The 25,520-nt window shown below is 31.8% G+C and overlaps 2 protein-coding genes across 2 annotated transcripts; one reads left to right on the top strand and one right to left on the bottom strand.

The window, feature by feature from the left end:
• The first annotated feature begins 2,315 nt into the window (after positions 1–2,315).
• Positions 2,316–10,522, top strand: LOC143046158 (renalase-like). The gene is made up of 7 exons (XM_076219180.1): positions 2,316–2,562; positions 3,085–3,190; positions 3,814–3,956; positions 8,081–8,242; positions 8,785–8,958; positions 9,308–9,483; positions 10,266–10,522. Exons 1-7 carry the CDS (start codon positions 2,433–2,435, stop codon positions 10,422–10,424), a joined length of 1,050 nt encoding a protein of 349 aa, XP_076075295.1. The 5' UTR covers positions 2,316–2,432; the 3' UTR covers positions 10,425–10,522.
• A 4,244-nt stretch (positions 10,523–14,766) lies between these two features.
• On the bottom strand, positions 14,767–20,255 carry LOC143046157 (marginal zone B- and B1-cell-specific protein-like). Its single transcript, XM_076219179.1, has 4 exons — positions 19,873–20,255; positions 18,555–18,661; positions 17,244–17,348; positions 14,767–16,696 (listed from the first exon to the last, which is right to left on the bottom strand). Exons 1-4 carry the CDS (start codon positions 20,086–20,088, stop codon positions 16,543–16,545), a joined length of 582 nt encoding a protein of 193 aa, XP_076075294.1. The 5' UTR covers positions 20,089–20,255; the 3' UTR covers positions 14,767–16,542.
• Between the last annotated feature and the right edge of the window lie 5,265 nt (positions 20,256–25,520).

Below are 25,520 nucleotides of genomic sequence, written 5' to 3'. Positions count from 1 at the left end.
CCTTTGTTATTCTTTATCAATTATATGAGTCATGACTCATCATGTGCTCTTCATAAAAGAATGATAAAATCTCCAGTTGACCATATCATACATGCGTGGTTTTTAAAACTGGAGATGAACATAATTTATCAACAGGCAAAGCTGTTTCTACTGGTAGACTACAACCAGTAGAAGAAAAGGCTGTCACTGACAAGATTCACCATAACTATCAGACATTTTGTAGTTTAACAAGCATCAGCCATGTTGATCAATGTATGTTGGGTATGGTGGTTGATCATTATCCAATACAAAATATATAAAATGACCCTAAACAAGATCTTCAAGTGTGATAACGTCACTGATTGCATTTAAGGGAAAATATTAATTTGTAGATGGCAAAATGGCAATTTGTTTACCGAATGAGGGATTCAGGCTCTCTGGATCTTCTTGTCAATGATTTTGGCAGTATTTGCAGTTTTGCAGTGAATGAGACTTTATATTTATATTATAACCTATCAAATAGACCTAAAGAAGAGATTTTGGTGAAGAAATTGAGATTTCTATCAAACAGGGCTTTTACAAACTAAATATTAAATCAGATATAAAAAGAAATGTTACAATAAATAATTTTCTAAAATATCTTTCTAGCTAAAAGATGTGCTTTGTTTCCAATAAGAAAAAATGTAAATTTACTTGTTTTCCTTAATTATTGTGGAAAAATCAATAGTATGCTCTATGTGACTACATGAATAAAACATTAATTTTCAACAAAAAAAGGTATAATTCCTATTTAGTCAATGTTTCAACTACGATTCATTGTTGTATTGGTCAATTAATCCTTATTTGAAAATTAAGCTACAAATAAGCTTAAAAAAATATGACTTTTTGTTCTATGCCGTGTACTGGTCAGTGGGGAGTTGGATGATCAGAGAATTGCATGCCAGTGCCTTGTACTGGTCAGTGGGGATTTGGATGATCGGAGAATTGCATGCCGACGAGAGTGGATGTGAACATTTTTGCAGAGAGAATCCTTCAACATCATTGAAATTGTTTTGTCAAATTGGTTTCATGAATAAATATTATTATCCTTACATGGTATATTTTATGTTTTGGATTAATTTTTTGTTGTTGAAAGATTTTTCACATATTTTCAGGATTGTTTAAGACAGGTGGTTAGATGGAATTCATTATTAGTTTCCATGTGGGAAACTATCAGACCAATTTATTTGATGTCTGAGGGTTTTACCTGTTCCCCATATGATTTGGTAGTTTCTTTTTGAAATCCTTAATTGTAGGATTTTCAGCTTTCCAATACCAAGTAAACAGCTGGGTATTTTTTGGAATTGGTTTGGATTCCAAGTATGTACGTTCAGGTTTCCCATTCATTGTCTAGGCATTGGGTGAATTTGTGTGCTTATAGGTATAGGAACATGTGGTATGAGTGCCAATGAGACAACTCTCCATCCAAATAACAATTTATAAAAGTAAAGGTACGACCTTCAACACTGAGCATTGGCTCACACCAAACAACAAGCTATAAAGGGCCCCAAAATTACAAGTGTAAAACCATTCAAACAGGAAAACCAAGGGTCTTATCTATATAAAAAAGAAACACAAACAAACGACAACTACTGTACATCAGATTCCTGACTTAGGACAGGTGCAAACATTTGCAGCGGGATTAAACACTTTAATGGTACCAAACCTTCTCCCTTTCACTGAGACAATAGTATAAAAATCACAACATAGAAAAACACACTATAAAATATCAATTGGAAGGCTTAACTAAATAAAAAAAAAAGTAAATTAACACACTATGAACGTATAATTTTGAGATGCAATACCTGAATGCATATACAACATAGTCAATAAAGTTGTTAGGGTTAAATATCTAATGTCAAAAGTAAATAAACAAGTTTACATAAAGCTAGTGGTAAGATATCACTGTGAAATATTTAATATAATTTTGTCGTTTAGTATACTAAATCTTCCTAGTATTAGGAATACCAAGAAAGTTCGGTGATATAAATAATCATAATCTAACATTTGGTACATATGGGGTGAATATCAACAATAAAACTATACAATTAGAGCTAGATAAAACTTCCTGTACAGATTGTTAAAGGTATGTTTTATTGCATTATAATTATTGTATTTGGGGAAGGTTAACCTTCTGGTAGTAATGTCTGGGTAAATGCAAATGCTCACTTTAAATCTGTACTGATACAGTGTTAAATGACCTCCTTTACAACATAACCTATGGTGGTGCTCCTACTATAGGAGGAAGATACAGAACATACAATCATACCTTGTTCTGTCACATCCTTTTTAGTTTCACTCCCCAAACCATCACATCCCCTTATGTAATCAAATTGATCAAATGACCTAAATTATGTGAAAAACAGTGAATTTCATACGTGTTGAAGAACTGTTAGAAACAAATTAATTTAGAAATGTTGGCCAACACTTTTGAGCGAATTGTCATAGCTGGAGCAGGCATGACAGGTGCACTGTCGGCTGCACTTTTGAGATTTGACCTTACCAGCTCAGAAATCGTGATAATAGACAAATCCAGAGGAACAGGTAAATTATCAACTCTCACTATTTAGAATAGCAATTATTCTTAGGAAAATATGGATTTTTATTTGGGTATTCAGGACTTGAGCTACGCAGCAAAATTTAGGAAAAATATCACTTCCACAACCACAAAAGGATATATATATACCCAGGCGACTAGATGTATATGTTCACAACAGTCGCTTTCAATCATTTTCGTCATCAGCAATTGACATTTTAACCAACTAATGCCATAACTTACATGAGAAAAAAAAGTATTTCGGCAAAATAGATGTGTAACTTTAGTAGAAAACAATGTAAATGGCCTATATAGTTCATGTTTCGCCATATATAGCATTAAATATGTTATATTCCTGTCCATATCACTTGTCAAATTTTGTTTATTTTTTTAATTTTTTCTGCATGAAGTGATTGTGTGTCATGAATTGATACACTGTTTTCTTTCTTTTCCTTTAGAACTTTAATCGCTTGAGATGAGATATTTTTGTGATCTAGATAGTTACACATTAATTTATATTTACATTACAGGAGGGAGAATGTCAACAAGTCGTAGTAATGAAGTAGAAGCATCCACTGTTGATTTAGGAGCTCAGTATATCTCTGTTGCTAAAGACTATCAGATAAAACACAAGACGTAAGTTGTAATGCATTTAAGTGTCATCATATCACTGTAGATAATCCTGACCGTGAGTGACCTGCATGGGCAAAAAATGATGGGTAGTCAGGGTTGTTTAACACTCCCTAGTAGTAATGTAGATAAAAAACAAAAAGAGAGTAGAAAATATAACAAAATCACATTCAAATAACTCATGAACTTTTAGTAATGTAAAATGTTTGTCTTTATGACATATAATAATTTAAACATATATAGCAGCTAATGTACATCTAAACTGTTTAAGATTATTGAAGCCAATAATGCAAGAGTTTGTATTATTTAAAGATAGATATAGAACAATTATAATAGTACCGTTAAATTTTTCTTATGTACTAATTACTCTGATTTTGTCGGGTGATTATTATTTACACACCAAATTATGCACACTTTGCATGTATATGTATAACTTCAAATAGCAAACTAGGTTTTATATATAGAAAAGGCAAGAGGTTTAACAGTGGTGACCACATTCAAATATAAAATTCATTTTTTGTCACCATTGACTTCTATACACTGCACACAAAAAAAGTTGAGTAAAATAATGAAGTAGATGTTTCTAGCAGTTGTCTTAGCTTTAATTTTATGCATTTATAATTTTGAAGATTCCATGATGAACTTGTTTCCAATGGTTTACTGGCACCTTTGATTGGCTCAATAGAAGGAGACAGAAGTGCTGGGGATACAGTCCACTATGTTACACCAAAAGGAGTTAGTTCTCTTGTTAAACATTTTATTAAAAAATCTGGTAAATATTTATTATGTAGAACTGAGGAAGGGGGACCCTTTAATATTAACTTGAACCTGTATATATATATATATATAAGTGCCTATAAATAGCAGCACATGACATACAAATCTAAGGGAGTGTGGATTAATCAGTACAGAGATTAATTCAATTACACAAATAAAATTATAGATTGCCTAACAATGTAATTTTAACACACTATTTAGTATGTAAATATAAGAATGTTTAAAATATTTACAAAATGATGAAAATAAACGCAATATTTCGCTAGACCAACTAGCTTTATCAAGCGTGCATCTATCCAGGTGAAATGTAGATGATAAGAAACTTTTGCAGCTCAACGTCTGTGTTGCACTTAACTGCCTTTAAAATAAGAAAATTTTTGCAGCTCAATGTCTATGAGCAATTGAATTTAGCTGCTTTGAAAATAAGAAAAATTTTGCAGCTCAATGTATATGTTGTATTGGATTTAGCTACCTTAAAAATACATAATTGGTAGTTGAAGTTAGCAACGTCCATTGGCCAATATTACGGGATAAAAAGGACGATGCTTTGTTTTAAATTATTCTTTATCTTTCCTGTATCTTTTTTCGTCTTTTTCGTTAAGACCATCAGGTTCTAAAGTGTGGAGTTGGTGGATCCAAAAGTTCTCTCTTCTCCTTCTCGCCGTGGTGTCCCACTCGGTGTTGACTTCTATAATTTGGAAAGTAACATTATCAAAAGGATGTGTCGTTGAACGAAGATGTCTTGTGAGAGGACAGTTTTTGTTGGTTTTATACGATGAACGATGGTTATTGAGCCGAATATTAAATTTGTCCATTGTTTCTCCCACATACTGAATGCCACAAGTGTCACATGTTAATAAATAAATTGAGTTCTCCGTTTTACAGTTGGAATTAAAGTAGATGGTATAATTTTGTTTAGTAACGGAGCTGATGAAAGAACTGCTTGTATTGGCAGCTTTACAACACAAACAATTCCTTCGACCACATTGTTTGTAGCAACCGGGCGATGAATTAGGCTGCTTTGCTAATACAGATGTCACTAATTTGTCACGGATGTTTTTAGGTCTTCTGAAGGCCATGACTGGTGGTGATGAAAATACTTTTTTTAGATTTACATCATTTTCTATAATTTTCCAATGCTTCTGAACAATGGATGACACATTAAGATTTTTAAAATCAGGATGGTAAGTGAGTACAAGGGGTGTTCTGTTAGTTGCTTTATTCTTATCTTTGTACTCAAGAAGTTCTTGGCGGCTAGTTTTGTTTGTATTTCGAAAGCGCTATCAATGATGTTGTTATTGTATCCTCGAACAACTAGATGTTTACGAAGTTGTCCAAGTCTAGCATTTTTCGTATTTTCAGTAGAGCATATTCTCTTGATTCGCAATGCCTGGCTGAATGGGATACCACGGGAGCAGTGTTTAGGATGGCAACTTTTAGGAGAAAGGAATTGATGTTTGTCCGTTTGTTTGGTATGGAGGTCCGTTATAATGGTTCCGTTCTTGATGTAACTCGTAGTATCGAGGAAGTTTATTTTCTCCATAGATGATTCATATGTAAATTTAATTGAATGGTGGAAAGAGTTACAGTGTTGTAGAAATTCATTAAGATGTTCTTGTGAATCTGTCCATTTGAAATCAATATCGTCAATGAATCGGAACCATGATAAGGGCTGATATGGAGCACTAGCCAAGAGGCGTTTTTCAAGTTGGCCCATAAATATGTTGGCATATGACGGGGCCATTTTTGTGCCCATACTAGTACCGTCTATCTGGAGATAGTGTTTTTCATTGAAAGAGAAGTTGTTATTCTCCAGTACTAGTTTCAGAAGTGTAACAAGGCATTCAGTAGGTGGATTTTTTTCACTACGAGTGTTCCATGCCTCTTCACACGCTGCTATTCCTTCGTCTTGTGGAATGTTGGTATATAAAGAAGACACGTCCATGGATGCAAGTATAGTATTGCTTGGTAAAGGATTGAGGCTTTCCATTTTCTTGAGATAATCAGTTGTATCTTGAATGAATGAGGGTAGTTCTTTCACATGAGGTCTTAGATGATGGTCTACAAATTCTGATATCTTTTCAGTTGGATGACTATTCGCTGACACAATTGGTCGACCTGGATTGCCCGTTTTATGATGTTCTTTAACCCTGCTGAATGCCATTGGCGATTGCCAAATAAAATTGATCACAAGATGTAACAAAATGGATCTTAATATAAATTGAATACTAAACAGAAAAAAAATTTAACTTAACCGGTTTTTTTCTAAAGTGAACATTGATTGGTTAAATATTTCTCAGTCATGTCCTGTGTTTGAATTTGTTTGTTAGCTTTTTGGTCATGAATGTTTGTCTCTAATATTTAATTAACTGTGCATTTGTATTCAGATATCGCAGATCAAATTTATTCGTTCATTGTTTAATCATATGTTTTTTGATTGAGTTAAGTCTGCCAATTGATATTTATCGTATGTTTTTCTTTGTTGTGATGTTATGCTATTGTTTCAGAAAAAGGGAGAAGGTTTGGATCCATTAAAACGTTTAATCCCGCTGCAAATGTTTGCACCTGTCCTAAGTCAGGAATCTGATGTACAGTAGTTGTCGTTTGTTTATGTAATATATACGTGTTTCTCGTTTCTCGTTTTGTTTATATAGATTAGACCGTTGGTTTTCCCGTTTGAATGGTTTCACACTAGTAATTTTGGGGCCCTTTATAGCTTGTTGTTCGGTGTGAGCCAAGGCTCCGTGTTGAAGGCCGTACTTTAACCTATAATGGTTTACTTTTTAAATTGTTATTTGTATGGAGAGTTGTCTCATTGGCACTCACACCACATCTTCCTATATCTAGATGTTATGCCACAAACATACGGTGTCAATATTTTTTTAGTACACCAGATCCGGATTTCGACAATAAATGTCTCTTCAGTGATGTTAGGGATCGAAACGGTATTTGGAAGGCCATATAAAAAGTACCCTCATTTTAAAAAAAAGGTACCCTCATTTTTAGATAGACTCTTGAATTTTAAAAGTCAATATATATATTGAGTTACTTAGTTATTGTCTTAATTTGTTTTGTTATATGTCACAAACTGTAAAGTTTATATGGCAATAAAATATTGAATTGAAAAGACTGAATTGATATTGATTTAAAAATATAGTTTTATTTACATGTTTGATGGATATTTACTGGGCAATATGTTTTGTTTTGAAGAATAAGAAATCTTAATTAGGACCCCAAAGTTATCAGTATGTCCATCCATACATAACAAATTTTGTCCACTCTATATCTAACGAAAAAGTTATGATTTCATACTTTATACTTTATTATATGTTCATATGTATATAGAAGGTCAAACGTATATATATATGAACCAAAACCAGGGGGTGCATATTGTATGTACAAATTCATAGGTCAAAGGACAAGGTAAAAATCTTTGGTTTCAGTTGACAACCCCATGTTCTAAAGGTAAAGATCATGTTCGCTCTATATCTTGAGAATCTAATGATTTCAAAGTTTATACTTGACATTTGTCATTTCATATTTTCTTTTCATCATTTGGCTATTAATTTTTTTTTTTTTTTTTTTTTGTGTCTATCCGTGTGGACACAAAAAAAAAAAATAATAGCCAAATGATGAAAAGAAAATATGAAATGACAAATGTACCCACACAAGAGACAGATTATTCGGTCCAAGAATAAGCCTACATCTAATATGTGTGCAAGATTGTACTGACATAATGCAAGTCTTTATATAATTCTTACTATTTTTTCAGCAAAATATGATTATCAGGAACAGGGAGTGTAATGTGCACGAAAGAACATTAAATAAAAGTCTCAGTTTACAATTAGAAAATAATTTTTAGACTTGAATGGGTTATCTCAACTTTTTTTGTCTTTGTCTTCAAATAATGTTTGAGGTTGAAAGCATTTGAAATTGTTATAGATGTTCCATATATTCCCAATGGCATTAGGACACTCTGACATTTGATTGCTACTATCTATAGCTTAACTTTGTACTCTATGAGTTTTATTACAGTTGTATCCACTACTGTGTCTGTTATTGAAAAAGAAATTTTCCCAAATAATATAGAAATAAATAACCCTTTTTTATTCATTTTAGATGGTACTTTAAAAACAGATACTGTTATACAGTCTGTTGATATTGATAAAGATCATATAAAAGTGGAGGATTCTAAAGGTCAGAGGTTATGTGATGCCCTCATCCTTACCATGCCAGTACCACAGATCCTTGCTTTGAAAGGAAACATTCAGCAATTGATAAGTATGTAGTGAAGGAGATGTAAATAAGGATATCAATGATTTTTGCAATGTTGCATGTAGACTAGCCATTAAAGCTGAAAGAAAAGAGAAAAACATGAAATTATTGTTCTGTAATTGTTTAAGTTTGTAAAATGGCCGATTTTCATGGTATGGAGAACTGTTTTCACTTCAAACTAATATGATTGGATTCCTAAAAATATAAGAGTACTGGTAACATACCATAAATTGAAGAAGCCTTCATTGGTTTTCCTGTCAAAAGCCAGCATAACTGTAGTGGATAGTTGTCTCATTGGCAATCATACATCTCCTTTGTTTTATATAATTCATTTATACTTTACCTTTTACTAGGAACTGTACTTATTTAAAAATGAAAAACAATGAAGAGTTTTATGACCCATATTCTATATTAATCAAACAGAGGAGCTCTTGTTATTGTTTTACTTGACTTTTTTCTTTACATATCTAACCTTGATTTTCCAAATTCTGTCTAGCCTAACCATTGCTGTTCTGTAAATTACAAAAAGTATGCTTTTATATTTACAGACAGCAAGTCGGATGTAAAGAAGAATTTAGAGGATGTCTCCTACTCCTCAAGGTTTGCTTTGGGATTGTTTTATAAACCTGGAACTCAACTTAATTACTCATGGAGTGGAAAATACATAACAGACAATCCATGTATCAGATTTGTTGCCATAGATAACAAAAAAAGAGGACTTGGTAAGTGGAAAAGCTTATAAATAGATCTGATGTAACATCTTCACCATTTGTGGAATCTTAAAATCTTAACTATATTTTCTTTTTTTAGTAATGCTAATTTTTTGGGGCCTTGTATCTTGTGTGTGCTATTTTTAGCTTATTTTATGGTTATTACAATTTTGTGATCCCCATTCATGCAATTTTGTCTATATTAATCGTCTTAAAAAATCTTATCCGTGTTGGAAGCATGGCTTTTTGGTCTGTAATTCCTTGATCAATTTAGATATGTATTATACATGTATGATATCATCACTACATGTAAACTGTCATTAGCTGTAATACACATTGGTTTGATATTTTATATTTAAAGATTCCAGTGATATTGGTCCTTCTATTGTTGTACATACTAGTGTTCCCTTCAGTCTAAAAAATCTAGAAACAGACAAAGAAGACATGAGAGATATCATTATGTCCCATCTAAAACAGGTCTTACCTGACCTGCCTGAACCTGTAGAGGTCAAAAGTCACAAATGGAGATATTCACAGGTAAATATTCCAAATACATAAACTTAATCTAAATCATCAGAACTGGTAGAGAATTTAGAAGCTGATATATTGTTAGATTTTTATAAAACACAGGTTGTAACTGTACTACTATAACCTGGTCAAAAGTTGCTAGCAAATATGATTATAATATTATGTAGATGTTTACAATACACAGTTAGCTTCACTAAACTAAACCTATAGATGCCAAACCAATGCATGTGGAGGCGCTCCAAGGAGGGTGTGGTTATACATAAGTCTTTTCTTATTTATTTTCCATAATTTTGGCATTCAAATGTTACTGACAGTATGAACTTATACATATATGTCCACCATATCCTCTTGAAAATTTCAAAACTAATTACTAGTTTTGGTGTACGTTATTTATAGATGAATTCATGTCTTTTTCCATGTCTACACTGTTTTTATTCTGATATCTTGTGGTATTAGGAGTTTAAATACAATTGTCTGTTTTAGAAATTCGATTATTGGTTAAAATATAACCAAATATTGAACATGGATGATGTCAAAGTAGCCAAGAGGCTAAAATAATTTCATAATTAGCTTGTAAAAATACTAAATAAATAAATATATCCTTAAGGATTTGTTTTTCGAAGATCATAAGTTGACAACTAGTACTACCATATCAATTGACACCACATAGTGAACTTTGTTTTGAGGTTGAGTTATACTTGAATTATTTATACGAATAAATGCATTGTCTTGTTCTTTGTGTGGGAATCATTTGTTATAACATAAAAACTATAATATTTTGTTTGATTTAGGTACATAAAGGTTATGAAGGGAGTCCAGGATGCGTTGTTTTGAATGAGAAACCATTAATTATTCTGGCTGGTGATGGCTTTACACACTCAAACTTGGATGGCTGTATATCATCAGCATTGTCTGTGCAACAAACTGTTAAAGAACTCTGTAAATTATGATGATGTCTTTTATAGGAAAACATTTATTTATGCAGTGATTTTGATATTATTGGGTGTATAATTTACATAATAAATATGGAGTCTAATTCAAATAAAAACATTGTGTGTAATAGGTTAATTTAAATATGATGAAACAGTATATAGTAAACCAAACCTAGAACTTGTTACAGTAAATACAACGATCAAGAATGTAAACATCACCATTGGAAAACAAACAAGAAATGAGTCATCATATTTACATCAAACTAGGTTTTCAGTAAATCAGCTGGAAGTGTACTATTATAAAAAAGTATTATATCATGGAAGCAAAATATACCACCTTAACTAAATTAATTTAGTTTGTTTAATTTTCACAAAATTTTGACAAAATAACTGCTGGGACCCGTTGACAAAAAATCAAAAAATTAAACCGCATTTTATCAGAAAGTTCATTGGAAATATAGCAGTTTCACAAACACTGTTATTCCATGCATGTTGAATTTGATAGCGAAATCAACATTTGATTGGTTGAAACTTTCACACGTGATGTCAAACAAAACTTCATATTCCCCTCTGAATGTTGGTATTGCCTTGTGCGATGTTATCCTGGTTAATGATTTAAATAAAATATTTTGATAGGGTTTCTTTTAAAATTATTTCAAATCTAAAAACAAATTGAAAAGAATAAATAATTAATTAACTTTCAAATTGGTACTGATCATCATTGTGTATGCTGTGTTTAGTTATAAAACAAAACGAATAAGAAAACAATTGTGTAAATTTTGTATTCAGAAGTAAAAAAAAGTATAGGCAGTCGAATAAAACATTCATTTTCCTTGACTGCGTGAGATATGAAGATTTGTTCACCATTGAAAAGTTATTTTTCCCTCGGGCGATGCCCTCGTTAAATATGATTTTTCTTAGGTGAACAAATCTTCATATTTTCCTCAGACAGGGGTGATAAATGTATGATGTTGATAATTGAGAAGCTTAATATTGCCTTTATAATAGAACACAATAAAAACATTCAGCAGATTTTTACAGAGTTATCTCCCTGTAGTGTTATGTACTACTGTAATGTTTACCAAGAGGTCAGAGGCGGATTTAGGTGGGGGGGGGGGGGGGGGCGGCCCCCCCTTATGAGAAAAAGAATTGGTTGATTATATAGGGAATCACTGAAGCGTGACAGGAGCGGGCCCCCTCTTAGGCAGCCAGTGGTCTCCCATTTATAAACATTTCTAGATCCACCGGTGTAGGTTCTCCCGTTATTACACAGAAATGACTGAAAGTGCCATTCACAATCAATCAAGGACCATTTAAATCTTAACCATGGAATAATAATATTGAAATAGTGTCTGTAGCAAAACTGACACACATTTTATTATCAGTAACAACATATCAAGTTTTTGGAATCTTTGGTTAAACAGTTCTCAAGTTAATGTACAGAAAAAACACAAAGTTCAATTCTCCAGCCAATCAAGAACCACAACTCCTGAAAGACACAAGAAAAAAATCAGTAATATTAAACTTACCCTCAATTCTGTGATCAAAAAGTACATTTTTGTCATGCCTGTAATTTCTGTCGCAGAAAGGTTGACATAAGGACAGTGATCCAGCAGCGGCAGCATGAGCTAATATCTTAAAAGCTTCATATTTCAGAAGGTAGAAGACCTGGATCCTTCATACTTTGTATATAGATGCCTTACCGATATGTTATGAAGTTTCTGTCTGTCATATTTCCATTGTCTTTTACCTCATCTTCATAGTTCAGTGACTACTTGAAAAAAAAGTCTTTTTGTATTATAAAATTCTCTCAAATTATAAGTTAAAGGATAACTATATTTGATAATATCATACCTCACAAGGTCCTCATGACTGTCAGACAGTTTTCATTTGACCTTGATCCCATTTCATGGATCAGCAAACAAGGTTAAGTTTTCGTGGTTGTCCATATCTCACTACTATATTTGGGGTTAAGAATAATTGTTAGGTGTACATGTCCACCTGGCAGGTGTCATCTGACCTTGCCCTCATTTTCATGGTTCAGTCAACTTCAGTCGTAACAGTAAAGTTTTTGTTTTTGGCATGTATTTGTATTACTGTATGCAATAGGTCTACTATATTTGGTTTATGGAACGATTGTTAGGTGTACATGTTAATCTGGCGGGTGTCATCTGACCTTGACCTCATTTTCATGGTTCAGCTGTTAAAGTTAAGTTTGTGTCTTGGTCTGTTGTTCTTATACTGTATGCATTATGTCAACAGTCTTGCATGTTTTATTTGACCTCATTTTTAGGGTTCATTGCTTAAAGTTAAGTTTTAGTTTTTTGGTCTGTTTTTTTTAATACTATTATCAATAGGTCAACTATATTTGGTGTATGGAAAGATTGTAAGGTGTAAATGTCTGTCTAGCAATTATTGTCTGACCATGACTTCATTTTCATGGTTCAATCTTAAGTTTTCCTAGGTTAATTTGTTTCTTAGATACTATATGCAAAAGGTCAACTACAAATTAAACATGTTATGATTGTAAGATTTACAATGTCTGTTGGGCAGGATTCATCTGACCTTGGCCTCATTTTTCATGGTTCATTGATCAATGTTACGTTTTCCTGGTTAAGTTTGGTCTTTAGTGTGCAATAGGTCAACTTTATTTATAGCATGATTTTAAGGTGTACATGTATGTCCAGTAGGCTTATTTGACCTTGCATCATTTTCTTGGATCATGTTTTATTGATGTGATAGTTTGTAGTAAAGCTCTATATTTAGGACTATCAACATAATACCAATTGTTAGTAAAGAAGGCAAGACATTTCATTGTGTGCAGTCTTGTATTAAAAGGAAAGGGTTGAATGTTTTTTTGTTTGCCATCAAAAAACGCTGCAGTATGCAAGACTAGAGACATATAATATTATATTATGTATTGTATTTATCTAGCAAGACGTGGCTTACTATACAGAAGTGGCAGTATAGTGGCTACAACAGCAATATAAATCATTTGTATTATATAATAAAAGAAGATGTTGTATTTTTGCCAATGAGACAACTCTTCAAAAGAGACCAAATGACACAGCAATTGACAACTACAGGTCACAGTACAGTCTTCAACAATGAGCAAAGCCCATACTACTTTTACATGCTTTAAAAGGCCCTGAATTGAAAAAAATTAAAACTAATTAATGAACAAAAAAATGAAGGAAAAACAAATATGTACATTTAACACAGCAACAAACCACCACTGAATTACAGGCTCCTGACATACAGAATGTGGCAGGGTTAAACATGTTAGCGGGACCCATACCCTCCCCCTAACCTGGGCCAGTGGTGAAACAGTAAAACATAAAAATGAACTATAAAACTAACTATATAAAAGTCAGTTGATAAAGGCTTATATCATCAGATTGATACAAATAAAAATTCATCTAATAAAAACACACAGTACTTGTACATCCTGACAACAAGAAGACACTAATTACAGATCTGAGAGTACTGTAATCACAGTTAATGACAGCTATTTCAAATAACAACTAATAAAAAATCTTGCATCTAAGACTAAATAATCAATCAGTCATCCAATTATTTTTCAGAAGGCAGAACACCTAGAATGGACTGAATGCTTCATACCTTGTATGTGTATACCTTACGGGACAAAGTTTCTATCTAACACACGTCCCTTGTCCTCTTTTTATAAAGTTTAGCGACTGTCTAAATAAAGTTGTTTTTTCGTCATGTGAATTTCCCACTTATTATGAGTAATATGAAAATCATATCTGGTTTATGGGTTCCTTGCAAAGTATACTTGATCATTATACAGGGTTCACTGGACCTTAACCTCATTTCAAATATCGGTCAACTGTATCTGGTGTATGGAATGACTGTAAGGGGTACATATTAGTCTAGCAGCTTTTATCTAACCTTTATCTTACTTTCATGGTTCATTGATCAATGTTAATCTTTTTTGTGATTGATCACTTCGGTATATTTTATAAGCAATCGGTCAGCCATATATTGTGTAAGGAATTTGCTATTTGTATAATGCTGTATATTTCAGGAAATAAATGACCTTGATGTTTCATGTCTTTTTCCATGGTTTTTCAGTCTGTCATATGGTTTTATCTAATATCATTCTTCCAATATTGCAACAGACTTATAGTTCTACTAGTGTATAACGGTACATTTACTCTGCTTTCGTCTGACCTTGACCTAATTTACAAGGATCATTGATGATGTTATGTCAAATTACAGACTTTTAAAAAAAAAAGTAAAAAGTAAAGCAGACAAAACATTTTAGCATGTGTACCTATGTATCCAATATTGTAATTTACAATCATGATTCTTTTCATGTATAAGTAGCAGGCTAATACATCAAAACTGAATAATTTTATTGTAAACAATACAAAATAAAAACATTATAAATAACAAGTTACAATATAAAGGGGGGTTATGAAGGCACACAGCAGTTAAAGACCAATGCTATAGAATATCAAAGACATATGTACAATTTGCATACAGAATCTGGATTTCAGAACAAGAATTATTACTAGTCCATGTCAAGTTATTATATGTTTCTTAAGTTCTAAATAAGATGATTACTAATTTTGGTAATTTTTCCTTGCGAACTGACATATATTGTCAAGTTAACTCCCTTTGCAGGATATCAACATAAAAGCAGATGTGAATAAGATTTAAATGGAGTAAATTATTATGCATTTATTGTAAATTGAAACACTATGTATTATATACAACATTTTTTGTCATTTAACCTCTGATTCATTATACATGTATAACAATATTATAGGAATTTAGTACAATTTGAACAGTTCAATTTCAATATAAATTATAAGTGTGGTATCAAATTTTTATAATTAGGAGATAACTGTATTGTATTTTAAGCTCCGACGGCATCAATTGAGGATTTGATGGTCGCAAATTAAGTTTACTGGCGACGCGTAAATAACAATATTGTAAAAATACAATACTGTTATCTCCATTCTAATAAAACTGACAGAAAACAACGTTAAAACATGAAATTAAAATCTGTCATATGCCGTTAGTGCTTGCGCGTACATCCCATAGCATCAACTGTCAATTGATGCCATGTAAAAAAAGTGACGTTATCCAATTAAAATGAACGTTACAAACGTTGTTGCATTAGAATGTTATTTGCATCTGTATAAAATCAGACAATGACCTTATTGTAAAGTGATTTCATTCTCACCCATTAGTCTCTGGTTGACAGTGACCTTATTGTAAAGTGATTTCATCTCATCATTAAGTCTTTGGTTGATGGATGATAATCTACCACACCTCCAAATTTTAATTTTGTATGATAAAAAGAATCGTGAAATATCTGGTTTTGGTCAAATTTATTTCACTAGCTGCTTTTATTCTTGAAGAAAAACGTCTCCACTAAAAGTCTAAGCTTGCAAAATAACAGACACGAAATAATTTAATATCCAATTCTTTAAAAACAACAATAAAATTTCAAAAAACAATTCATTTAACAACACCAATTCAAATACAAAATAATAATGAAAAAAAAAATAACATTTAAAAAACAATATGCTACCCTGCTTTCTATGTTTGAAGCTATACCTCACAAAATGGCAAGAGAAAGCACAATCTTCAAAATATAAGGCATTTTTTTGGTTTCATTAAAAATGTTAAAACCATGAGAAAATGTCTAGTTGTTACTGGTTTGAATAACTGTAAAGCAATTTGTGAAATAATTTGCGATCTATGCCAATAGTTGAAATGTTACCTTGAAATTAGTTTGCATGAGCACTCTTGAAAAAAACTGAAGTCCCTTTACAATCATGGTTAAAAAAAAACATTGCATTAGAAAGCTATAATGTTCTATTCCTTATAATTACTTGATTTTTCCAAATCGAGGTTTGTTTGAAAAAAAGAAGATGCAAATGGTGTACAAGTCTCTTGATATGGTTGAAAGAAAATATTCAAAAGATCAGTCTTGAAAAAGCTGGATTAAAATAAAAAATATATATTTTCATTATCATTTTATGATAAAAGAATGTATATTGTGAAAAGCTTTTAATTAAATCATTTATTTGTTTTTTTTTATTTTCAAATTTTAAATAAAAAAACAAATAAATGATCAATTTTTATGTGTTTGTGATCTCTACAATTCATCTTTCTTATTTTGATCAGAACACAAACCAAACATTCCTTTATCATAACATAGGGTATTAACTAATGTTTCGTCTTCTCTGTAGGCATCATATACTTCTTCTTCTCCAAGTTCTCCTATATAGTTAGAACACATAGCTTGTAATCTGAAAGTAGAGTAATTGTACACTTAAAAGAAGTGCAAAATTCTTTGTCTACTAAGAGTATACTCTAGAGCAAATTTCAGTATTATGAAGAAAAAAAATATCATTAAAACATTACTTTTTTTACACTTTTTCTATTTTACAAATAAAAGAACTTGAAATCTTATATGTGTTCTGTCAGACTCCCATGAAAGATTATTTACAGCTGCTGAATTTAGCAGAAAACTAGACACTATCATATCTGTCAAACAAACACACTCCAAATCTACCTTTCATGATCATATCAAAATGCACATAATACCCTCATGGGTAGTCAAGGTTGTTAAAAACAACCCTCGCCATAATCTCCAACTGAAGACCTACATCTGTTTTTATAGTGCAGGCTGTACTATCCACCAACTCCCTACAAACATCTACCATCATGTGTCACTAATACTATGATTATGAAGGAACTTCCTTTTTCATGGCAGTTTCACTTCCTATTTCATGGCCATTCTTTCAAAAGTGACTTCCCCCCTACACACACACAAACATCATGCTTTATAGTTACCTTGTGGGCCATTTACCACCACCCTGCATTATACCAGGGGACTCATTAGCTGGCATTCCCGGACCAGATAGTTGTTTCTTTCCTTTTATTTCCTTTACACCATATCTACATAAATAAAACAGTATTGTTACAAAAACACCATGTCAGAACAGATATCAAATCATATGCATGTAAACTATATATAAACTTTTCTTTAAAAATCTATTCTTATTTAATAATTATTTAGAAAAAAGCCATTTTTTATAGATTGATATTTAAAAATAATAATAAAAAGAAAATATTGCACAATCCATATATGTTGTAATGAATGTTGCAATCCTGTTCATTTGTCATTTGGACATTGGTTGGGATTTAATATGTTCAAGTCTTAAAGTGAATGAGTAGCAGAAAAGTGGAAAAAGACATGTACACAAAGAGGGAATAGGGTCAAAATCACAATTCAAAGGATATTGAAAAGGACTGACTGCATATTCCTTAATCTTATTTGGCTTGCAATAATTTCTCTTCTTTATAATTCAGCACTCCATCAACATACTGATGATAACGTGCCGGGCACTGATTTTACTATGCCGCGCTTGCGTGGGATCTAATTTTTATTTACAGTGAATAATATACAAAAAATAAAAATAAAAATTTTCAACATAATTTCTTTTTCTTCTGTTTTTGTACTATACATTTTGGTTAAAACTATATACATTGTAGGATTTTTTTTAATTTTTAGATGTTTATTGAGAACAGATATTGGAATCTGTTCTCGGAAGCTTTCAAGAGTAGTACATTGAACTGCAGCTACTGGGAGAAGGTTCCATTGTAAGATTGTTCTGGGGTAGAATGAGTACTTGTTTGAGTCTTTAGTGGTTTGTATGGGTCTGAAAGAATAAATATGTGAATGTTGACGTGTTCTTGTATCGGATTGTGTTAGTAGGTCTGTCGGGTATATGGCTACAAGATGATGTATAATTTTGTAGAAGAAAATGATGCGGGTTCTAATTCGCCTTTTCTCAAGTGTTACCCAATTTAGTGTTTGCAGCATTTCAGTGACTGAGCTTGTGTTATGGTATCTGTTGCATGTGTACCTTGCTGCTCTGCGCTGGACCATCTCAAGTTGGTGTGTTTGTGATTTGGTATGTGGGTCCCAGACGCAGCTGCTGTATTCTAGCTTTGGTCTTACTAGTGCAATGTATGCTTTTTCTTTGACTGTTTTAAATCTGTGTCAGATCCTAAATTTATTGTTCATGAAAGCAAATAAAATGTAAAATGAAATAATACATATATATATATATATATGGTAATTATAACATGTTTACTTACTGATCGAAGCCTTTACGACCACACACAGTATCTGTTACATCAAAGATTTGGGATTCTGTCAGTCTTTTAGACTTTCCACGTTCAGCTTTGCTAAACCCACTTGCAAGCTATAATGACAAGAGTTATAATTACATTTAAACTACAGTGTATCTTGAAGCATATCAAAAGATTAACAGGGGCTTGTTTTCCTTCCTTACTTTAACCTGCTTCAAAGCTATATAAACATAATTGTTTTTGAAGCAGCATGCAGAATATGTGCTGCTCCTCTACTTTAATTTTTCAACCAATTCCCCCTTTCAAAAAAGATTATCCATGGTCAGTAAATATTCAAAAATCTTCAAACGCGAGTTTAACTTGTAAATTACTTAAATGCTTAAGTCAGGGATTTAGTTATAAAAACATGTTACCACAAATTACTTAAAATCTTTACTCATTTAATTCTTACTTCAATCTATATATAAAGCACAGGCACTTGTCTCAGAAAAAATTAGCTGAACCAGTAGAAACATTATTACAATGGGAGTTTGTAACAGTAAATTCTGTCTGATAGTAACATTTGTCCACCAGACTTTTTATACTATGTTGGAATTTTGTCAACCCAGATACATTTTTTTTTTACATTTTACAAGGACTCATTTTCTCTCACAATTTTCACATTGTAATTCTTATGGTAATGTAATGTTTATTAAAAATGTTGAGCCTGTAAATTTTTATATGATCTGTGAGACTGTGAACTGTGACATGTAAAATTAATGAACCTTAAGTTTGGACATGTTGAATTAAACTTATCTTATACATGTACATTTTAATAGGTTGTAAATCTAACACTTTATCATGTTTATTACATTGTATGTTAATTCAAGGATTTGTATAAAGAGTCTCACTATACAAATCCTTGGTTAATTGTATAAATTATAAGATGTTTGAATATTGTCTTAATTAATATTAAATGTACTTTAATATTTTAGTTTGGTGGGTTGGCATGAAATAGAATAGGTATATGATTTGATTGAACTATATGTATGGCATAAAATTATATGAGGACAGCCATTTGATAACCAGGGGGGGGGGGGGTAGGGGTAGGGGAGGGGCCAGAACATTTATGTTCATTTTTACATTTAAGTTCTTATAGTGCATTTGACATTGTTTAATGTCATGAATGTGTTTCAGAATATTGATTCATTTGCATCTGACCATATGCAAAAATTATTTGTTTTTAGTTATTTATGAACTCAAGTTATTCAGTGTTTACATCTTTCCCTCCCCAGACACAGCAACATTATCTAGAAAGAAACTATTTTTATATTTTTTTTTATACCTGATATGCTACGACTAAACATCCGTCACACTTGAGTCCTGCTGGCATGTGTAAACTGTGAGCCTCTTCATCACTCAGACTAGGTGTGCTAAAATTAATTACACCTGCCTTTCCATCCTCAGCCTCATTCACTGAAGCTCCAGCAAAATCGGTGCAAATGCAGACGTTCCATAGGGAGAGTGTCAAAATAAAATCTCTAATGATGCACCAATCCATGATTATAAAGAGCTAAGCACGTGTGGTTGTGTATATAAACTATAAGATGTTTAGCACATATACTATTGTGTGAATCAAAATTATCCAGTCAATTAAACGTGTAGTATTATGATTCGTTGACAGTGATGTGATTATTTGACTGTTAAATGTCCCCCAAGATTAAAATAATTACAAAATCGATAACGGATAGGACAAGTATGTATAATCGGATTGACTACTTCAGAGTATGTACCATTCAGACTTATAAAGGTAAATTGTGTTTTAAGAAGTTATGTATTTGTAACGTTTCAATTAATTACTTTGTGCCCGTGAAAGGCGCTTTATGGTTCGACTTTCTATTCTATTTTCTTTTCGATTTTTTTTCTTTTCTAGTCAAGTTTTTATAAATTCATAGTATTTTTTCTTGACTATTTTAACCAGAGACAATATTAACGATGTAAAGCAAGTAGTAGTAACACTGAACAATGCCTTACTATCTGTTCTTTTTTTAAAAAGACATTTCCTTATGTAGAACATTGTTGATCCTTGTTTTAGAGCTGGCGGCGATCGTCGTTCGAGACTAAGCCAGCCACTCAGTCACTTGTAGGACAGTCTCATAATATAAAATTTCATTATCATATTGACAACAATGTGTGAGCAAAACGAACAGACAATTTGAAAAAAGGTAAAAATGTCAAAATTGGGGTACAGCATTGTTATTCAAAACTGTACAATCCCTAGACAATTAAAGCATCTTACTATACAAATCCTTGCACAAAGTATATATAAGCAAAAATGAAAGACAAGAATACAAAAATATGACCATAGCACAATAGCACACAGGCGCGTAGCTCCCTATACGCTAACACGAAGTTGCGTGCACATCGATTCGGCAAGCAAAAAAAAAATGCCAAAATACAAATTTATAAATTAATTATGGTTAAAGGAAACACATATGTTGTCACTTTTTAATTGATGAACTGTCATTAAATAACGGCATTTCAAAATAAACATTTTATTGGAGATCATGTAAAAATCGGACAGTAACTTGTATCTTTTACCATGCAGATTTGAATTTATTATACTCAGTCTAAGACGTGTAGTTTCGGAGCACATTTTACAGAGTACGGCTTATCTGTTTGCGATGCGATGTACCAATCGACCATTAGATTTATCGAAACCCTTTGATATTATTGAAAATATGCCGAGGCGATGTATTCGACAGACTACCAGAGCCAATCACACTGAAAACACGCCAAAACAGCATTGGAAAGTCTCATTATATTTTGCGTTCACACACGTAGATCATATGATAATGGAATTGGAGAGTAGATGTAACATAGTCAGCGGATTAAATATATTTTATTATGTAATAACAAAGTCAAGAAAGAGTCTAAAGTTCAAATGTTGAAATGTTCACAAACTGTTTTTAAAGTTCAATTGTTCGAATGTTCCATAGTTCACAATGGCACGTGATCGTATAGTGTAACTGTTCATTCCTGTTAGAGTATTTCGGATATTAAGCACATGGGTATCAAGCCTACCCACGAAGGGGGGAGACCTTGGCGGAATCTCCGGTACCAATCTTTTGTACCAAGCTGTCCTCCTTCAAGTCCAAAGCTGGATCTTATATAGTCCAATGGTCCATACACATGTCTATAGCTGTAGGCCGGTTGTATAATCATCTGGTTATCGAGTACTATTTACATGAGGTTAATTGTCAAATAATGTAATTAACCCCTGACGGATAAATGTTATTTTAAAGTAAACATGGTCATTTATGGGCTTCGGGGTATATATGTCCATAGTATACGAACAGATTGTTATTAGTGTCCAAAGGTTTCCTGCTATTTAATGTATTCACAGATTGTTATTAGTGTCCAAAGGCTTTCTGCTATTTAATGTATTCACAGATGGTTATTAGTGTCCAAAGGCTTTCTGCTATTTAATGTATTCACAGATGGTTATTAGTGTCCAAAGCATACATGATTGTCATTGAATTGTTTATTTCCTTTTTAATAAATTTCCTAATTAATACTCCTTGATAATTAATTAATGTTACCAATTGTGTAACATTATTCCTTCCCTCGCAATAAGAACGAAAGTTCGGAAAATACGATAATCCTTCTTCATTTATGCTATTGTAAATCCAGTAGTTCCATTGTTAAGTTTTTTTTTGTAACCATCACCACATATATAGTTCATAAAATTCGGCAAGTCCAACATCTGAATATATTTACACATAGGTCATTTGAAAATATTTCGATATACATAGTTCGTGTTTTATTTCCGTCACCATCAAAGTATAAAGTTCATCAACTGCTGGAAAGGGCGCACATCTTTGTACAAGTGTCGTCATCATCATCTCCATTACGTAGTATTTGACGCATCTAGCTATTTGGTTCGTCCTTCTTAAGAGGCTGTTAACATCGGCATTCGGTTAAGTTTTGTCCTTGACCAATGGCGCGGAGGAAGACATCTCTCTGTTATCAGTAGCATCTATTCCAACCAATTGCGAAGACACCATTTGTTTTTACCCAATTGTTCGTGGCATTAGAACCAGAACTCACAACATTCTTTTTGGCTAACCAAGATATATTCTGAATTAATTAACAGTACAAAAATATGGCTATTCCAATGAAGATCGCACCTAAACCCCACTGATAAACTTATCTCAATTGGAAAAAACTAAAAATTGTTTACTTCCCCTTATTTCTTTTTTTATTTCATTTTTTTTTTAATTCATCTATCAGATTATTGATAGTTCGTTCATTCGCCTTGAGTTCGCAGGATTATCTGAGCCTAGCAATATTTTGTAAAACAATTTCTATATATAAATCAATACCTTTTTTTTTTTTTTTTTTTTCGAATTATCCGTTAAAACAAAAAAAAATAATAAAAGAGGGAATCTGTCGTATACAACTTCTACAAGTTTAAAAATCCTACATAATAAAAACAAAAATATGTGTATTTACACAAGACGTAAAAAATTTCATTAATTTACAATAAAAAAATTCAATTCGATCATGTTATATAACCCCTACACCTACATGTACATGATACCTATAACAAACAAAATATAATATACTAAAAATTATATGTGTTTCTTTTTTTCCCAATTGTAATACTTTTACAGTTTGAAATTGTGTTTCATTAATTAATCTTAACGTTAAATATAGACCACAAATTTATCTCCTTACTCTAAAAAAAAACGTTTAAGATTCCATTAATAGAATTTTAACTACCTCTTGCGCAATTTGTTACTGACTCTACATTTCATATTTGACAACAAAAACACCTTATTGCGAAAAAAAAATGTCGTTCTCTGTAATGTATTACATTTTTCTTAAATTAGTATATAATTTCCTTATACTATTTCCTTTCTTTTTTATATATCTATTTTTCATTTGTTTTAAAATTTCAAACCTACTGCCTATCCCTTTTATATATTTCAATAAAACAATTAAAAAAAAAATCTATGCCTACTTATGAACTAAACACATCGTTAAGATTCTTTTCTTTTTTTTTTAACACCTTAATTAATTATTTCTTTATTCTTATTTTAATTTCTGATAATAATCCTCATAATTGTTTACTTTTACTTTTCAATTTTAATTTTATTTGAATGCTAGTTTTCCTTTAATATCAAATATCTATTTCACTTAAGATTTGTCATTAAGTTCTGAAGTTCATATGTCTCTTTTTTCTTTACAAATATCAGTCTTCTACAACATTACTAGTAAATCCCTAAGGGCAAACATATCCATGTTTTTCTTTAATGTGCTACTTTATGAAGATACTTCTCTTAATCTATTAACAATATGTAAATATGGCGTAATCTAACACCAAAAAAAAAAACACTTGCACCATTTAATAACTTAACATCACTTATGTTAATCATCCGAAGAAGGGGTTGGAATCTAAAATTATAGACTATTTGTTTTCTCTAAACAAATGTGCGTAAACACTACCCAACTGCGAAACCATCACCCAATGGCTCTAACACGCAAACAATGTATCCTCAAAGTACCCTTTAACTTCATCTACCAAAGGTTCTAAATCAACCTTAATTTACACCGGTGCACTACTAAATTTACGTAAAACATATGTTTTCTAGAATAATTGAATGTATCTTCAAAAAAATAACCCATAATATGATCAAAACAAAAAAAAAAACAAAATACCTCCAAAAAATGATATTGTATCAAGACATATTTACTTGGTTTTTTTTTTTTACATATTACTCTAAACGAAAAACTAGCTTCTTCAAACTTAAAAAAAAATATATTTTTTAAGAATCATATTATATAATTCATCCTATCTATTAAATAACAGCCGATAAAAATTACACTTAAAAAATAACCTTGTTCTCTAATAAAAAAAAATGTGTATAATATTCATAGTTTTTTAATCGACCTATAATACCTTAAAATATACCTAATAAAAACAATTTGTTCCTACTACAACTCGTGACAAAACTTCTGATTTTAAGCATTTTAAAAATACGGCCTGACTTCCTTTAACATTAAAAACTTTACTGAATATGTGTGCCATCCCTTGAAAAGCCATTTCTATTTGTTGTACTGACATAGAAATATCTTGATTGTCCATTAAGAAAAATGAAAGTAACTGAGTTCTTACCTTTTATATTCCTTCGCGTTATTTTAGACAATCCAAGTCGATCCTGGTCACGGCACCAAAATGACTAATGTAACATAGTCAGCGGATTAAATATATTTTATTATGTAATAACAAAGTCAAGAAAGAGTCTAAAGTTCAAATGTTGAAATGTTCACAAACTGTTTTTAAAGTTCAATTGTTCGAATGTTCCATAGTTCACAATGGCACGTGATCGTATAGTGTAACTGTTCATTCCTGTTAGAGTATTTCGGATATTAAGCACATGGGTATCAAGCCTACCCACGAAGGGGGGAGACCTTGGCGGAATCTCCGGTACCAATCTTTTGTACCAAGCTGTCCTCCTTCAAGTCCAAAGCTGGATCTTATATAGTCCAATGGTCCATACACATGTCTATAGCTGTAGGCCGGTTGTATAATCATCTGGTTATCGAGTACTATTTACATGAGGTTAATTGTCAAATAATGTAATTAACCCCTGACGGATAAATGTTATTTTAAAGTAAACATGGTCATTTATGGGCTTCGGGGTATATATGTCCATAGTATACGAACAGATTGTTATTAGTGTCCAAAGGTTTCCTGCTATTTAATGTATTCACAGATTGTTATTAGTGTCCAAAGGCTTTCTGCTATTTAATGTATTCACAGATGGTTATTAGTGTCCAAAGGCTTTCTGCTATTTAATGTATTCACAGATGGTTATTAGTGTCCAAAGCATACATGATTGTCATTGAATTGTTTATTTCCTTTTTAATAAATTTCCTAATTAATACTCCTTGATAATTAATTAATGTTACCAATTGTGTAACATA

The sequence above is a fragment of the Mytilus galloprovincialis genome, chromosome 9, assembly GCF_965363235.1.
Source record: "Mytilus galloprovincialis chromosome 9, xbMytGall1.hap1.1, whole genome shotgun sequence".
Lineage (NCBI taxonomy): Eukaryota > Metazoa > Mollusca > Bivalvia > Mytilida > Mytilidae > Mytilus > Mytilus galloprovincialis.
The sequence above is the reverse complement of the archived record's forward strand: the minus strand, read 5'-3'. Positions and strand labels throughout refer to the sequence as shown.